The sequence below is a fragment of the Aethalodelphis obliquidens genome, unplaced genomic scaffold, assembly GCF_003676395.1.
Source record: "Aethalodelphis obliquidens isolate GAN/ISIS:26980383/991018 unplaced genomic scaffold, ASM367639v1 scaffold63, whole genome shotgun sequence".
NCBI classification, from domain to species: Eukaryota; Metazoa; Chordata; class Mammalia; order Artiodactyla; family Delphinidae; genus Aethalodelphis; species Aethalodelphis obliquidens.
In genome coordinates this window covers 6,178,530-6,197,936 of record NW_020838007.1, presented here as the reverse complement: position 1 = coordinate 6,197,936, position 19,407 = coordinate 6,178,530, and the positions used below count along the sequence as shown (strand labels likewise).

The 19,407-nt window shown below is 39.0% G+C and overlaps 1 protein-coding gene across 2 annotated transcripts in view; it reads left to right on the top strand.

Moving 5' to 3' along the window:
* The window catches only part of PTPRM (protein tyrosine phosphatase receptor type M), a 759,173-nt gene that overhangs the window by 442,546 nt on the left and 297,220 nt on the right, over window positions 1-19,407 (top strand). For both annotated transcript variants that reach the window (XM_027088510.1, XM_027088508.1), the window contains exon 9: window positions 5,951-6,060. In XM_027088510.1, the coding sequence (XP_026944311.1) occupies window positions 5,951-6,060 (110 nt within the window). The remainder of the gene's footprint in view (window positions 1-5,950; window positions 6,061-19,407) is intronic.

Here is a 19,407-nt window from a genome sequence, read left to right as displayed (position 1 = left end):
CCTGTTGTTGCTACTTCCAAAATATTAGATTGTTCTTTTTTTTTGACTTAATTATTTTTATTTCATATGAAGAAACTGAGTCAGAAAAGTGAATGGTAAACCCAGATGTCTGGTTCCAGAAACTGTGGCCTGTACTTCTATGTGCCAAAGTACTTCTAAGTACTTACTAATATGATCATTAGTATTCTAGAGGCCTTATTTATATAAACATTGATATTACTGTCTATTCTATCTTTCTGCCTTGAGGTATTATTTTACAATCATTTTTTAATTGAAGTATAGTTAATTTACAGTGTTGTGTTAGTTATAGGTTTACTGCAAAGTGATTCATTTATATATATATATATTCTTTTTCAGATTCTTTTTCATTATAGGTTATTACAAGATATTAAGTATAGTTCCTTGTGCTCTACAGTAGGTCCTTATTGATTATTTTATACACAGTAGTGTGTATCTGTTAATCCCAAACTCCTAATTTATCTCTTCCCTGCACCCTACCTTTCCCCTTTGGTAACCATAAGCTTGTTTTCTATGTCTGTGGGTCTATTTCTGTTTTGTCAAAAAGTTCATTTGTATCATTTTTTTAGATTCCACATATAACTGATATCATGTGATATTGGTCTTTGTCTGACTTACTTCACATAATATGATAATAGATTTTTCTTTTCTCTCAACTTCCACTACCTATATCCAGATTTTATGCTGAAATTTCTGTAGTAGTTTCTAACCTTTTATTGTTCCAGCTTTGTCCAATTCCAGTGCCCTCTACTCGTTCCCTAAACTAATCTCTAAAATACATTTGCATCATGTTACTCTCTCCACAAGAGCTGTCAGTGACTCTCTTTACCCATATCTCGGTATTCCAGGCTCAGGCTCTAGACTTGGTAGCTTTTCCTCCCTGACAGCGCATCCTGCAGAGACGTGCCCTGGTGCTGGTCCTGCTGCCACACTCCATGCATCCTGAGTGCTCCCTCACTGTCTGTCCTCCACTGCACATCCTCCCCACCTGGCTTCCTACATTCCATCTCCTCCATGACCCTCCAGAGTTCTCCTCAAGTTCAGGTCCTTCATGAAGCTGTCTCCAACTCTCTCACCCTCATTCCTCTCTCATCCTTCTGACCTCATTTGCACTTGACAAGATCTTTAAATCTCTGAGCCTTAATTTCCTCATCTGAGAAGCAAGAATAATACAGTTCTCCAGCATATTAGGGTTAGAAGCCATTTCCATCGAGTGCTATTTGTAGCTGCAGAGAGGGGCCTTTTAATAGGTGAGCGTTATTATTGTTATTGTAAGAATTCAGAGGAACTTATTGTGACCCTTTCTTTTTTCTTTTGTGACCCTTTTTTTTTTGCGGTACGCGGGCCTCTCACTGCTGTGGCCTCTCCCATTGCGGAGTACAGGCTCCGGACGCACAGGCTCAGCGGCCATGGCTCACGGGCCTAGCCACTCCGCAGCATGTGGGATCTTCCCAGACCGGGGCATGGACCCATGTCCCCGCATCGGCAGGCAGACTCTCAACCACTGCGCCACCAGGGAAGCCCTATCGTGACCCTTTCTTGTTCTCTCATTATGTTATATATAATTTTTTCCTCTTAACTGTTAACCACTTGAGAGAAGAAGCCATCTAATTTTCTTCTATAGCAATTTGCATGGTACTGAGTAGGTAATAAGCACTCAAAATACTTATTAGTCTTTAAATAAAATAGTAAAATTTGCTGATAATCATGTAATTCAGGCTTAAATCAACAGTAATGTTCCCATCAGTGAGAGAGGAAAGTCAAGTGCAGTCATTTCTAGAGATGAGAGATGTTTTGCTGAAGCATGAACTCACCAATACTTTTGGGTTTCGAATTTACATGAGCTAATAATTCTGTTAAGTGCTGTTAAAACATAAGGTTAAATAAGTCACTTTTTTGTTTGTGTGTTTAAATTATCTTGCTAGTCCCTGGAGTTGGGGCATGCATTACTTCCAAATAAAAATCTATTGTTTACATAGCACACTGGCATCCAGTTCATTAGAAAAACTTTGATTTCAAATTATATTTTCTAACAAGAGCAAAAGAAAAAAAAGACTTCAAATAAGACAGAAAAAGAAAAATTGTTAATACCTACCGAGCATGAAGAAAAAAGAATTGAAGTGTCACTTTACTTATCTGCCATTAACAAAGGCTACAATTTGTTGTACATCGTGAGTTTTATTGTAGTATAATATTTTTATTGAAATATTATTTATTTCATCAGAAAATATGTGGGAAAAAATTATCTTTTTATTACTGTTAAGAGTGTCACTAGACACTATAGGGCTCAATTCCATTAACCTAGATATTATGGTTCTATATCCCAAATCATGAATTCCTAGAACTTCTAAAAAAGGCACCAGACCTAAGTTCCTGTGAGGTACCAGTTTCCCTAATTTAACTGACTCTTCTGGTATTTTAATTCACTTGATCTGTTCCTGACCTAACAACAATTATATGAATCCCATTTAGGTTTTCCTGTTATTAACATTTTCATGATTACAAGCCCTCCAATACATTTTATTACATTCATCCTTTTAAAATATCCTCTGTTCAACATAATTTTGACAATCTCTCTTTTTTTAAATTTTACTCTCATTTATACTAATCGAATGAAACCAAAGATTTGTTTTTTTCTAAGTTTTCACCCTCTTTACGTCTGTACGTAGATTACTAAATATTTTCAATTCAGAAATATTATCACAGAATAATAGAGCCACACATGCATCATAATTATCTTGATCCTGTGAGGAACCTGATGACATCAAAATAAACACTTTCAAGGTCAAGAGGAAGAGACTTAGTAGAGCTTTTTTTTTTTATTTTTATTTTATTTATTTATTTTTAAATTTATTTATTTTTGGCTGCATTAGGTCTTCATTGCTGTGCGTGGGCTTTCTCTAGTTTCAGCGAGCGGGGGCTACTCTTCGTTGCGGTGCGCGGGCTTCTCATTGCGGTGGCCCCTTTTGTTGTGAAGCATGGGCTCTAGGTGCGTGGGCTTCAGTAGTTGTGGCTCGCGTGCTCAGTAGTTGTGGCTCGCAGGCTCAGTAGTTATGGCGCACAGGCTTAGTTGCTCCGCGGCATGTGGGATCTTCCTGGACCAGGGCTCAAACCCGAGTCCCCTGCATTGACAGGCATATTCTTAACCACTGCACCACCAGGGAAGTCTGAGACTTAGTAGAGCTTTCTCTGGCATGGCCCATCGTAGTCCAACTTCTGATTGTGATGAGCATTTTAGTCTCAGAGCCCAGAATCCAAATTTTCTTAGAACTCACCGGTGTCATCACTTCTTAAATACCTTGTTTCTTTGCTTCGATGTAGTTTCACATCAATTCCTTCAACCTAAGACAAACGATTATTTTCACATTTATATATTTTTTAGAGTTTGGACATTAGGGATCAACTTACTCCAACTTCCTCATTTTAGAAGTGAGGCAACTGAGACCTAAGGAGGGTCCGTGCATTGCCCAAATTTCACAGTTTATTCACTGGAAAGTCTTAAATCAGAACCCAGGCCCCCCCATCTGAATCAGTGATTTTTTTTTTCTGCTAAACTCTCCTTAGTTCTGTTTAGAATAACTATCAATATAAATGTCCTAGATCTACCTTTAAGTAGCCCCTCAACTAAACAAATGTGTATTGCCTATGAGTCCTTTTGTAATTCTGGTCAGTCTTTCTAGTCTGAGGAGATCTCACCAACCCTTAGAGGGCTATTCACACCCTCCACAAGCTAACCAAACATTTCTTTAGCCCCCATGTTTTAAACTTTATTGAGATATGTTTATACAGTCATGAGTTGATTTGTGTTGTTTCTACTTTTTAATTATTATGAATAATGCTCCTCCTAATATTTGTGTACAAGCCTTTGAGTGACATGTGTTTTCAGCTCTCTTGGATATATACGTAGGAGTGGAATTGCTGGGTCATATGGTAAGTTTATCTGTGTTTAACCATTTGAGGATCTGCCAGACTGTTTTCAAAGTAGCTTTGTGATTTTACATTCCTACCAGCAGTGTATGAGGGTTCCACTTTCTCCACATTCTTGCCAATACTTGCTATTATCTGTCTTTGGATTATAGCCATTCTAGAGGGTGTGAAGTGCTATCACACTGTGGTTTTGATGTGCATTTTCCTGCTAGCTAATGATGTTGAGCATCTTTTCACGTGCTTATTGGCCATTTGTATATCTTTTTTTGGAGAGCTGTTTATACAGATCCTTTGCCCGTTTTTAATTGGATTATTTATCTTTTTATTGGGATTTCATAGTTCTTTATGTATTTTAGATACAAGTCTCTTGACAGATACATGATTTGCAAAAGCTTTCTCCCTTTTTGTGTGTTGTCTTTTCACTTTCTTGGTAGTGCCCTTTGAAGCACAAGAGCTTTTCACTTTACTGATGTACAGTTTATCTATGTTTTCTTTTCTTATTTTTGTTTTTGGTGTCATATCTTTGAAACCATTGCCTAATACAATGTCATGAATATTTACACCTATATTTTCTTCTAGGAGTTTTGTAGTTTTAGCTCTTATATTTAGCTCTTTAATCTATTTTGGTATAATTTTCGTATTTGGTGTGAAGTAGGAAACCAACTTCGTCCTTTTACATGTGGATATCCAGTTGTCCTAGCACCGCTTGGAAAAATTATTTTGACCCCACTGAACTTTCTTGGCACTTTCGATAAAAATCAATTGACTATAAATGTGGGGCTTTATTTCTGTACTCTCAATTCTGTTGTACTGATCTATCTGTCTATCCTTATGCCAATATCATGATGTCCTAATACTGTAGCTTTTTAGTAAATTTGAAATTGAGAAGCCTGAGTCCTCTCAAACCACTTTTTGATTACTCACACCATCACCAAAAAGTTTGATCGCACCATCCCCAAATATACGTATACTTATAGGTAGTGCAGATATACTGGTTTATAAATAGGATAGGCACACTAGACACTAAATTGTGTATCATGTAAAGCATACTCAAAAACTTAATTTAAATGAATATGAGATAAATGATATTTTTAAAATAATATTGTATGTTATTTTGTAGAAAATTGGCAAGTACATTTCTATCTTCCCTTATGTCAATTAGACTTTCTCGCTAATCAAAAGGTGTTACATACTTTAGGTTTTAAAAAATGGCATCAAACTTTCCCAAATCTGTTTTATTAATAAATAAAATGAAATATTTTAAAAATATTTCATCTACATCACATCTTTGTAGAACTTCTATTTTGTGTGTACTTTTCATAGACATATTAAGTATAAGTCCAGGAGTTCATACATATTCTTCTTTGACATGCTTTTATCACTCAGTGTTATGGTTATAGAATTCATCCATGATGATGTATAAAGCTGTCATCTATTTTCAGTCGTTTTTGTATTTTATTGAGTGAATATAAACTAATTTCTTAAACTATTTTTTGTCTCCAATTTATTAGTTTTATTTTAAAATGCTACTATGCTGACATCCTAGTCTATGTCTCCTAGTACATATGTGCAAGAATATTACTAGGGAATATACCTGAGGTGGGATTATTGGGTCGTATGACATGTGCCTCTTTAACTTCAGTGAATACAGGCAAATTATTTTCCAAAGTGGCTGTACCAATTTATGGTCTCACAAGCAATGTGTGGGAATTCGCATTGCTCCACATCCTTCTTTATTTCTGAAGAATAAAAAAGTTTATTTACAAGATGATACTGAGCTTTGTCTAATTGATTCAAACTTTTTAGAGGAAGATGTGATGAAATTCTTTTCTTTATAAAGACAGTATAGCCAAAATGGTTTTAAAATGCAGGTTTTTGCAAGAAAATGGAATATATCTATTAAAATCTTACACCTCAATAGAGAGTTAAAAACCTGTCAAGTCTAGAAAAATGTATTTTGTTTTTGGTTTACTTAAATATGTATCGATTTTTTCCCCCCTTCTAGTTCCAGGTGCTGTTCTTACTGAATCCATCCAAGGAAGTACCTTTGAAGAGAAGATATTTCTTCAATGGCGAGAACCAATTCAAACCTATGGTGTCATCACTTTATATGAGGTAGTATATACATTTGTTAGTAATTTAATTTTTACTGTAACTTCTATGATAGCTACACTATCTAGTATTTAAAAATGCATAGTAACATCATGCCTTTTAAGAAGTTGAATGCCTTTAATAGTTATAATGGTTACTGAATAGAAGCAAAAAAATTAAAAATGAGTTTTCGAATTATGTATAATTTCAGGATGTATATTCACCATGATTTAGATGCTTCCAGATTACATGTTATTAGATGTAAAGCCACACTATAATATAGTTTAAAAATCACCTTTGTTAAAAACAGTAAATGTTCTGTCATATACATTATATGTATATGACAGGAGGCAACCATGGCATCCTGTTCTCGCCTGCTCTAAAATATTTTACTCCTGAATTATAGAAGAGCGCTGATGATCCAATTAGTGGAGTTGATAGACATTGTCTTGGGAATAACAACAGAATAATGTCTTCTGGTTTCTTAGCATTAGCAAAACAGCCTTTAGACTTCTGTGACACAGTTTTGTCTACTGATAGATAGCAGAGAAGAATTCGATGACTTGTTCAGGGAAAAAAATAACAGCAATAGCGGGGTGGCAGTCATCATCACATCTGTATGAGCGTGATTTCACTCTGCCTATTGTCATAGAAACAAGCAGGTGCATTTTTTTTTCAAGCTAGCATTTATGTGAATGCAAATTCAACAAAATTATATGTTGTTTGGTTTCTAAAATCCGCAGCCATTCTTCCTATGGGACCTCTACCTGAATACCTTTCAGAGCTACTGACAAAGCCGGAGTAGATTTGCTGTCAGACAGTCACCATTGGTGAACCCTTTCCCTGACCCAACTAGCCTCACAGCTATGTTTCCTTGTACCTTTTAAAAATTGGTATTGAAATGCAAAAAAAAAAAAAAAAAAATTGTTGTTCATCAAAAGCTAAACAAAGTAAGAGAAAAGAAAAAAAGTTGATTTTCACATTAAGTTATGATGCTTTCCTTGGCTGCTTCGTTGTAAAAGAATCATGAAAATTCATGACTCTCTTTTGTAGAGTTGTTTTTTATAATCAAATCAAACAAGTTCATTTTTTTTCCTCAGTGATCAGAATCTTTTAGTTAATATTTTTGGCCCCATGACCATTTTTTAGTTCTGTTATGTGGATTCTTACCTCAGGATAACAGAATATTTTACTAGAAAAGATACAGTCTTTGAAATCAACATTAAGTACCAAGAAATCAGTCCACCTCTCCTGAAAGCCACATGTTGATATCTAGACGGACAGAAAATAAAGGTGAGATCCTTTCTTTCTGATCCCATGGAGCATAATATTCATGGAATAAGTAACTTTAATGTGAAAACAATAGGAAAAGCAGAACCCATCAGTCTCTCTGATTTCAGCAGCCACAATGTCCCTCCTAGCTGAACACTGATCTAAATGCTACTACAAAGGGGATGTGTGAATGTCTTGTAAATCAACATTTTAAAACTCAAGATATAGGTAAGAAGAGCAGGTCGGTTGTTTTTTCTAGGCACCAAAGGGAAAATGCCAGATGTGTGAATCAGGCTTAAGTGATTAAGTATAAGTTTCTGACTGTTGAATCTTTCTCTTCTTTTCTCCATGTTTTCTAGAAGTAGGAAGGAAGGTATTCCAGATTCCCCAAGGTGGGCCTTAGATGGTGTCTGTGCAGGGAGCTCCTCTTTGGCTAAAACACACTGCACCCTGGGGCTCTCCCAGCCTGTACCTGAGTCTGCAGGAGACCCAGCTTCCTCCTGGTGCAGGGCTGCTGGTGAACCAGACCAGTCCCCTCCCTGGAGGACCACAGTCCCCTGGGACAGACATGCTAAGGAAATAAAACCATTGCCCAAAGGGAAACCAAGACCTTAGGAACAGTGTAGTCACAGAAACACATTTGACTGTAGGTCAAAACTGGAAGGCAAGATACGTTATCATAGTTGGAAAAAAGCTTAGTAATAAATGATATGGGTGTTTCTTGAGGAGCACACTTGTATGGTTTTTTGAAGGAGAGGAGAAAAAACAGAAGGAATGTTGTAAATGCTGTAAGTGAACATGCTGTGGGTTCGTGTTATTCTCAAGTTCTCTCTTTACCTCTTAAGAAAGATATACCAGATCATTAATGATTGGAAAATGCTGACAATGTCATCTTTTGCCGGAAGTTACGGCAATGACGGCACTAAAGCAACCTTCCGGTCTCAGTTCTTTGTCGTCCCCATCTTCAGCCTTCTCAAACTAGCCTTCCTTCCTCTTGTCCCCAGCTGTGTTGTAGCCCCAGCCCTTCTCGTGCCTTACCTCCTGCTCAGCCATTTCATTCTATCTGAGACACCTTCCTAAAATCTGGGACTGGTAATTACACTTTTCCTCAATAGCTATCCAGATTTTTATTTTATCAAATTATAAATGCAGTATTATTCTCTGAAAGGATACTTTAAGCACAGAAGTATTCAAAATAAAATGTCTTTGCTTCCCAAATTCACTTTTCAGAGGTAACTACTATGAACAACTAGATGCATGTGCTTCCAAAATTTTACAAGGTAGAAATTTATAGTGCAAGTGCTCTTATGACTATACATGGATAAAATTTAATAAATGCTAGCAAACCCAGCATTTTATTATAAGAATATGCCATATAAGACCCCCTCCACATCATACAAAAATAAATGCCAAATAGGTTCATGAACTAAACACAAAAATTATAGCAACACTATAAGAAAAATAAGGAAGACGCTTTTGTAATATATCTTGACATAAAACCCAGAAGTCATTTAAAAAAGATTGACAGATTTGGTTATATAAGAATTTAAACTTCTGAATGATAGAAAATGCCACAAAGAAAAGTCTAAATACAAACAGAAGACTTGGGGAAATTATTTTCAACATTTGTAGCAGTCAACTGGCTGGTGGCTGTAGTTATAACACACTTGATACAGATTGATAAATAGACAACACTCCATTAGGAAAAATGGGTGAAGAATAAAAGGAGTTGATTCATAGGAAAAAAAAATCTGAATGGCGTAAGCAGATGAAAAGATAGCTACCTGACCTTAGCAAGGATTAAGAAATGAAATAAAACGGACTCTTCAGAACGTTTAAGTTGGTGCAAATCCAGTGTTAAGGGGTGATGTGGTGAAATTTGTGTGCACAGACCGTTGATGGGGACACACAATTTTGCAATCTCTCATGTAGACAACTTGGGAATATCTATCAAAATTCAGACACTGTATGTCAAGCCTGTTTAGGGAAGTTTCTCAGTCAGTAATACTCCCAAATGCACAGGGATGTATGTCCCAGTATTTTCACTGAACCCCAGTAACTTTATATGGCTCACGATTGCTTAGTGAATCAACTCCAAACTCCTGGTCACGACAGTAACACACCAACAAGCTTTTGAAAAAAAACATTTAGTATGTATAAGGTATTGGAAGAGAACAAAATATAAAAGATCCTCTCTCTCCTCTACTAGAAGTGAGCAGTCCTATCAGCAGCTAATTATAGAAAAGAATGAAATGAGGACCAAACGTCTGCCTCAGGGCAGCGTGTGCAGGGTTGTCGGGCACGTAGTAAAGGAGAACAGTCTGGACTCATCAGCCCACTGGGGCGCTGACGGATGGAGAGTTGAAAATACCTCAAGATCCCCCACCTGGAGAGCGGGGCTCAGTGAATCACTCTCCCCTGAGAGAGTTCACATGGGTGGAGAGAGGGAGAATTGAGGGGCCCTGTTTGCTATCAGTGTTCAAGGCCATACATGGTACCATCCCAGCTGATACTTGTTACTGCATCTCCCATGATTCTCTCCTGGAACTGAATGAGCCATGTGTATGGAGTTTTCCTTTCTCCATGAACCTTCTGGTTTTTCACACCTGCTTCTGCTTATCCGCTTCTTTCCTCCTGACCGCCTCCCCTCATTCTCCTCCTGTGGCACTTCTGCTTATCTTTCAGCATCTCAGTCAAATTTTGAACTTTTCCGTGGAGCATCCTAGGTTCTTGCATCCCCTGGAATCTGATTTACTTGTTGGTTCCTTTGATTGCTTGCCCCTCTGTTGAAGGACTGTAGTTAAGGCTGGCTGGCATTGCAGCCTACTCACAACTCCCTGGAAGATTGATTCCCCTCGTGGTCAGAGATTACGTGTTATTCCATTTTGGTTCTCCAGAATTTGAGACTTAGAGAAGGGAAAGAGGATGCTGGAGTATTTCAGGCACTGACCTGCCAATCAGAAGGCATCCAATGTGAGCAGCAGCTGACTCCACCTCACCTGATCTAACCCCACATATGTTGTCTGCGTGTCGGTTCGCTTTCAGCGTGGGCATCCCATCAAGTCCCTGGGTCCACCCTGGAACGGCAGTGTTCTCCATGGAGGCATCATTAGAATCACCTTGGCCCTCAGCCAGCAAAACGGCCAGGTGTGACCTCAGCCCCAGACCTCCCTCCTGGGAGTCTCCCGATGCTCGTCCTTGGCCTGGTACTTACTAGGCACTTAATAAACGTGCTGAATGAACCAGTGAAAAAACAAATACTGAAAGTACATGTTGCATTTGAATGTGAGCGTGGAGCTGGGTACCCTTCAGAAGTACTGCTCAGGAGGACAGATGCTTACTGACCATCAGCTGCGCAGGCAATGGAGTTCTAGGGTCAAGTTCACTGTGTTCCCGAGGAACCTTTTTATTCCTGGAATTCAGACTCCAGGGCTCTGGATGGGTTTGAGGGGGAATCCATGAACTTTCTGACATTTTGTGTCCACTTGGACACAACATAGTTGCTTGTTAGGGATTTGTTAGAGGTGAGGGAGAGGATTCACGATTTTTAAGAGCAGCGTGTACGTGCTTTGTTATGGGTTGGGGAGAGGATCTGTGCTTTTTAACAAATTATCAAGGACTGTGACCGAAAGAACCCCAGTCTAGCTGATCCTGCAAGGCCATGGCCAGAGGCGAGTACAAACCCATCAGCACTGGTAAAACAGCAAGTCCTCTGATAATGCAATTGCTTTTTGCTTTGCAGAGCAAACGTCCTTCTTGCCGCACCGTGAGCATGTGTGTGAGTGCGTGCACAGACCTGCTCTCCCCGGAGTCTTTAGGAAAATATATACCGAGTGCCAAATATTTACTGATCACAGTGGGGTCAGAAAGAAGAATAAGCTATCACTATTCAGAAAGAAGAGACAACTGTATGAAAAGTTCCAATTCCTTTGGCATGTTTAAATCACGATTTCAGACTACAAAGAGCTCTTACAGCTCTCCGTGATTTATTGCCGAATGGATGGTAGGGACACAGTCACAACAGCCAGTGTTGCGCAGATCCAGTGATTGTTAGGACGGGTTTGGGAAGGCTTTACGGATACGTAGAATGGGAGCCCTGGCTCGAGACATGGATGGACATGTTTTTGGTTCCAGTCTCAAACTCCTGGCAGCATCTTTGAAAGCATTTCCTTCTTAACACACTGTGTTCTTCTGATTTCTATGACGGCTGTCTCTTTTGGCTTCTCCCTGCTTTTTGGCTCTCCTTCTGTGCCCTATATTAAATATCAGCGTTTCCTCAGGGACCTCATCCAGTCCTGAACCGTAATGTTCCAACGCTGCTTACCCCCAGGTGTCTACTTCCAGCCCAGACCTCTCAGCTCCCCGCCCTGTCCTACACGGTGTGTCCTCCTGACTGTCACAGGCATCTCGGCCTTGACATGCCCACCCCCCAGCAGTTAACTTCTCATTCATTCCATCCCATTTCAGTAAGCAGGACATCCTTTGCTCAAGCCCAAACATGGAGCCTGTCTTGGTTCCTCCATCTATCCCCACATCCAGTCCATCACTGACTTCTGCTCATGTCAACTCTAAAACTTGCCGATTCTTTTCATGTATTTCTCTCTGCATGGCCCCACCCTTGGTCCAAACCACTGCCTTCTCTCACGTGTGCTGCGGCCTCGGCCATGGCCTCTGCCAGGGCTTCTAGGGGTCCTCCTACTACCTTTGGTGCCCCCTTCAAGAAAGCAGTCCTCCACCTGGCAGCCAACGTGATCTCTTTATAAGGGAAGTCAGATCATTTTATCTTCACACTTAAAATTGTTCAAAGGCCCCTGTTGTATGTCTCCACACTTTCTCCCTTGGGGTACAGAGCACTGCAGGGAATTGCCCCCCCCCCCACGTCTCCAGCCCCCCAGGGACCACGCCACCTCGCTGGCTGGCCTGCCGCCACAGGGGCCTTCTTTCTGTCCATCATCTGTGTCCGGAATGCTCCTGCTTCATGGTCTTTGTTCATGCTGTTCTTCCCCGGACTCCTAGCCTGGCTGACTCATTCCCAAGTTCAATTAACTGTCATCTCCTCAGGGGACGCTCCCCCAGCCATTCTGAATGGCTGAGCATGGGCCCCACCCCCAAATCCCCTTCATCTTAGCATCCTGTTTGTTTCTGCCATGGCACGTAGTGTTTAAAAATTATTAATTTACTTACTGGATGTCTCCCCAGCTCCTCCCCAGCCCAGTCCAGATTATTGGTTGCCCGAGGGCAGGGCCTATGTCTGCCTGCTGACTGCAGTGCTCGTGCTCACACATTTCAGTCAGTATTTGAATGGCAAGAGTGAATCTGAATTCATGGTGGAGGAAAGAGGACAGAGTTAGCTCTATCACATTCCAAGGAGCTGAGAGTTTATAAGCAAAAGCAGCGTCAGAAAAGCCCAGTATTTGTGGGGCAGTAAATCTTTGTCCCCTGACCAGGACAGAAGAAAATATGATGTCATCCCATGTGAAGTTCTGCCAGTGTCCTTGTCCCTGTGGTGAGCCACAGCCACCCCTGCCTCTGCAGGAGACCCCCAACACTAGCAGCCATGTGGCTGACAGGGTCTTGAATGAAAAGAATTGAGCACAGTCTCAGAGACCTCTGTGACAACATTAAATGCACCAACATTCGAATTATAGGGGTCCCAGAAGAAGAAGAGAAAAAGAAAGGGACTGAGAAAATATTTAAAGAGATTATAGTTGAAAATTTCCCTAATATGGGAAAGGATGTAGTCCATCAAGTCCAGGAAGCACAGAGAGCCCCATACAGGATGATTCCAAGGAGAAACATGCCAACACGCCTATTAAACAAACTATCAAAAATTAAATACAAAGAAAAAATATTAAAAGCAGCAAGGGAAAAGCAACAAATAACATACAAGGGGATCTCCATACGGTTAACAGCTGATCTTTCAGCAGAAACTCTGCAAGCCAGAAGGGAGTTGCAGGACATATTTAAAGTGATGAAAGGGAAAAACCTAAAACCAAGATTACTCTACCCAACAAGGATCTCATTCAGATTTGACGTAGAAATTAAAACCTTTACAGACAAGCAAAAGCTATGAGAATTCAGCACCACCAAACCAGCTCTACAACAAATGCTAAAGGAACTTCTCTAAGTGGGAAACACAAGAGAAGGAAAACACATACAATAACAAACCCCAAACAATTAAGAAAATGGTAAGAGGAACATACATATCGATAATTACCTTAAATGTAAATGGATTAAATGCTCCAACTAAAAGACACAGACTGGCTGAATGGTTACAAAAATAAGACCTGTATATATGCTGTCTACAAGAGACCCACTTCAGACCTAGGAACACATACAGACTGAAAGTGACAGGATGGAAAAAGATATTCCATGCAAATGGAAATCAAAAGAAAGCTGGAGGAGCAATTCTCATATCAGACAGAATAGACTTTAAAATAAAGACTATTACGAAAGACAAAGAAGGACACTACATAATAATCATGGGATCGATCCAAGAAGAAGATATAACAATTGTAAATATTTATGCACCCAACATAGTAGCAACTCAATACATAAGGCAAATGCTAACAGCCATAAAAGGGGAAATTGACAGTAACACAATAATAGTAGGGGACTTTAACACCCCACTTTCACCAATGGACAGATCATCCAAAATGAAAATAAATAAAGAAACACAAGCTTTAAATGACACATTAAACAAGATGGACTTAATTGATATTTATAGGACATTCCATCCAAAAACAACACAATACACTTTCTTCTCAAGCGCTTATGGAACATTTTCCAGGATAGATCATATCTTGGGTCACAAATCAAGCCTTGCTAAATTTAAGAAAATTGAAATCGTATCAAGTATCTTTTCTGACCACAACGCTATACTAGATATCAATTACAAGAAAAACACTGTAAAAAATGCAAACACATGGAGGCTAAACAATACACTACTGAATAACCAAGAGATCACTGCAGAAATCAAAGAGCAAATTTAAAAATACCTAGAAACAAATGATAATGAAAACACGACCACCCAAAACCTGTGGGATGCAGAAAAACAGTTCTAAGAGGAAAGTTTATAGCAATACAATCCTACCTCAAGAAACAAGAAACGTCTCAAATAAACAACCTAACCCTACACCTAAAGCAATTAGAGAAAGAAGAACAAAAGAAACCCAAAGTTAGCAGAAGGAAAGAAATCATAAAGATCAGATCAGATCAGAAATAAATGAAGAGGAAATGAAGGAAAAAATCGCAAAGATCACAAAATCTAAAAGCTGGTTCTTTGAGAAGATAAACAAAAGTGATAAACCATTAACCAGAGTCATCAAGAAAAAAAGGGAAAAGACTCAGATCAACAGAATTAGAAATGAAAAAGGAGAAGTAACAACTGACACTTCAGAAATACAAAGGATCATGAGAGATTGCTACAAGCAACTATATGCCTATAAAATGGACAACCTGAAAGAAATGGACAAATTCTTAGAAAAGCACAACCTTTTGAGACTGAACCAGGAAGAAATAGAAACTATAAACAGACCAATCACAAGCACTGGAATTGAGACTGTGATTAAAAATCTTCCAACAAACAAAAGCCCAGGACCAGATGGCTTCACAGGTGAATTCTATCAAACATTTAGAGAAGAGCTAACACTTTTCCTTCTCAAAATCTTCCAAAATATAGCAGAGGGAGGAACACTCCCAAACTCATTCTACAAGGCCACCATCACCCTGATACCAAAACCAGACAAAGATGTCACAAAAAAACAAAACTATAGGCCAGTATCACTGATGAATATAAATGCAAAAATCCTCAACAAAATACTAGCAAACAGAATCCAACAGCACATTTAAAAGGTCATACACATGATCAAGTGGGGTTTATCCCAGGAAAGCAAGGATTCTTCAATATATGCAAATCAGTCAATGTGATACACCATATTAACAAATTGAAGGATAAAAACCATATGATTATCTCAATAGATGCAGAAAGAGCTTTTGACAAAATTCAACACCCATTTATGATAAAAACCCTCCAGGAAGTGGGCATAGAGGGAACTTACCTCAACATAATAAAGGCCATATATGACAAACCCCCAGCCAATATTGTTCTCAATGGTGAAAAACTGAAAGCATTTCCTCTAAGACCAGGAACAAGACAAGATTGCCCAGTCTCACCACTATTATTCAACATAGTTTTGGAAGTTTTAGCCACAGCAATCAGAAAAGAAAAAGAAATAAAAGGAGTCCAAATCGGAAAAGAAGAAGTAAAACTGTCACTATTTGCAGATGACATGAAACTATGCGTAGAGAATCCTAAAGATGCTACCAGAAAACTACTAGAGCTCATCAGTGAATTTGGTAAAGTTGCAAGATACAAAATTAGTGCACAGAAATCTCCTGAATTCCTATACACTAATGATGAAGAATTTGAAAGAGAAATTAAGGAAACACTCCCATTTACCACTGCAACAAAAAGAATTAAATACCTAGGAATAAACCTACCTAAGGAGACAAAAGACCTGTATGCAGAAAAGTATGAGACACTGATGACAGAAATTAAAGATGATACAAATAGGTGGAGAGATATACCATATTCTTGGATTGGAAGAGTCAACATTGTGAAAGTGACTATACCCCCCAAAGCAATCTACAGATTCAGTGCAATCCCTATCAAACAACCAATGGCATTTTTCACAGAACGAGAACAAAAAATTTCACAATTTGTATGGAAACACAAAAGATCCCGAATAGCTAAAGCAATCTTGAGAAAGAAAAACAGAGCTGGAGGAATCAGGCTCCCGGACTTCAGACTATACTACAAAGCTACAGTAATCAAGACAGTATGCTACTGGAGCAAAACCAGAAATACAGATCAATGGAACAGTATAGAAAGCCCAGAGATAAAGCCATGCACCTATGGTCACTTTATCTTTGATAAAGGAGGCAAGAATATACAATGGAGAAAAGACAGCCTCTTCAATAATTGTTTCTGGGAAAACTGGACAGCTACATGTAAAAGAATGAAATTAGAACACTCCCTAACACTATACACAAAGATAAACTCAAAATGGATTAAAGACGTAAATGTAAGGCCAGATATTATAAAACTCTTAGAGGAAAACATAGGCAGAACACTCTGTGGCATAAATCACAGCAAGATCCTTTTTGACCCACCTCCTAGAGAAATGAAAAGAAAAACAAAAATAAACAAATGGAACATAATGAAACTTAAAAGGTTTTGCACAGCATAAATGAGACAAAAAGGCAACCGTCAGAATGGGAGAAAATGTTTGCAAATGAAGCAACTGACGAAGGATTAATCTCCAAAATATACAAGCAGCTCATGCAGCTCAATATCAAAAAACAGACAACCCAATCCAAAAATGGGCAGAAGACCTAAATAGACATTTCTCCAAAGACGATATACAAATTGCCAGTAAACACATGAAAGGATGCTCAACATCACTAATCATTAGAGAAATGAAAATCAAAGCTACAATGAGGTATCACCTCACACCAGTCAGAATGGCCGTCATCAAAAAGTCTACAAACAGTAAATGCTGGAGAGCATGTGGAGAAAAGGGAACCCTCTTGCACTGTTGGTGGGAATGTAAATTGATACAGCCACTATGGAGAACAGTATGGAGGTTCCTCAAAAAACTAAAAGTAGAACCACCATATGATCCAGCAATCCCACTACTGGGTATATACCCTGAGAAAACCATAATTCAAAAAGATCATGTACCACAATGTTCATTGCAGCTCTGTTTACAATAGTCAGGACATGAAAGCAACCTAAGTGTCCATTCACAGATGGATAAAGAAGATGTGGCACAAATATACAATGGAATATTACTCAGCCATAAAAAGAAACGAAACTGAGTTATTTGTAGTGAGTTGGATGCATCTAGAGACTGTCATAGAGAGTAAAGTAAGTCAGAAAGAGAAAAACAAATACCGTATGCTAACACATATATATGGAATCTAAAAATAAAAACCAAAAAAAAGCAATGGTTCTGAAGAACCTAGGGGCAGGACAGGTATAAAGATGCAGACATAGAGAATGGACTTGAGGGTACGGGGAGCGGGAAGGGTAAGCTGGGACAAAGTGAGAGAGTGGCATGGACATATATACACTACCAAATGTAAAATAGCTAGCTAGTGGGAAGCAGCTGTATAGCACAGGGAGATGAGCTCAGTGCTTTGTGACCACCTAGAGGGGTGGGATAGGGAGGGTGGGAGGGAGACACAAGAGGGAGGAGATATGGAGATATATATATACGTATAGCTGATTCACTCTGTGATACAGCAAAACCTAGCACACCATTATAAAGCAATTATACTCCAATTAAAATGTTAAAAAAAAAAAGAAAAAGAAAGAAGTTTAGAGAAGAAGGTGTAGGCAAGTCTTAAGCAGGGAACTCAGAAGTTTGAACTTTGTCCCGTACACATTTGTATCCCATTCAAGTTTTTCATAAGGCCAGTCCTTATGCTAATTATACTGCATCCTCACTGCTGGGTTGGGTCTCCCCTTACCACCAGACTGCTACCTTCCCCCCGCCAGGTACTGTGTTTGAATCACCACATGAGACCCCGGCTAGCCCGGAGTACAGTGCTTGGCACACAAGAGACGTGCAGTGAAGTTGCTGTGAATGAGGGAATTAATAAATTTGGAGGAGCAGTTATGTTGTCACAGCTTAGATCTGCCTTCTCTACCTCTTCTCTGGAGCTCTCAGGATGGAGTTCAAAGTGCGCAGCTAAGCGCAAAGCAGTGACATTGAATTCCCCCGACAGCAGCTGCTGGTGTACGTGGTCTTGTCTCTTGACTCAGAGGAACCTCACGAGGGAAGCCCATGAGAGGGTTAACAGCAGATCTTCTGCCTGACTCTGATGGTGTCATGCACGGCGGTGATTAATATATACAGCAAACATTTTCTTGCCAAAGCATAGTTGACTCAATCTAAATATTCTTTCAGAGAGGTCTCCTTAATTATAATGACATACTATAAATATAAGAAGAAAGAATGTCAATTATCAGTTGGTATAATAACAGTGTTAGTGTTCATGCACATAAATTATCAGTAACTTTAACCTATCTAAAAGCAAGAAAGGTGCTCAGTTTTGCAATTTAAAACTTTTGAATATGCCACATTTAAAAATTATGCCTTTACAAGGAGGAGAAATTAGTAATCACCCCTAAAATGCATGTTCTTGAAGAGTTGATGAACTACTTAGAGTGACTTTTTTTTTTTTTTTTTTTTTGTTGTTTTGGGCTCTCCTTTTTTTTTCTTCCCCCATTGCAGAGCACAGGCTCCGACACACAGGCTCAGCAGCCATGGCTCATGGGCCCAGCCGCTCCGCGGAATGTGGGATCTTCCCGGACCGGGGCACGAACCCGTGTCCCCTGCATCGGCAGGCGGACTCTCAACCACTGCGCCACCAGGGAAGCCCTAGAGTGAAATTTTTTAAGACATCATTTGAAAGGGCAAAATTTAAAGACACCTATGTTATATTTATTTTCACACAATCCAGACTCATCCAGGGTGATTTGAACACCTGTCACGTGGCAAACATAAAGCTTCCAGAATTGCACTGTGTCCAAAATGGAAACTCCTAGTCATTCAGAGCAATTTAAATTTAAATTTTAGTTAATTAAAATAAAATGATTCACAGACATAGAAGAGATACTTATGGTTACCGAAGGGGGAAGGGAGGAAGGGATAAATCAGGAGTTTAGGATGAACATATACACACTACTATATATAAAATAGATAACCCACGAGGACCTACTGTATAGCACAGGGAAGTATACTCAGTATCTTGTAATAACCTATAATGGAAAAGAATCTGGAAAACAATATGTATATATGTATGTATAATTATACAATCACTTTGCTGTATACCTGAAACTAACACAACATTGTAAATCAAGTAACTTCAATTTTTTTTAATGATTTTAAAAAATAATAATAAAATGAAGTAAATTTTTCAGTTCTGCCGTCTCACCGGCCATGTTTCTAGTGCTCTGTGGCCACTTGTGGTTAGGGGCCACCACATTGAATAGTGCAGAATAGAGCATTCCCATCCTGACAGTCCTAT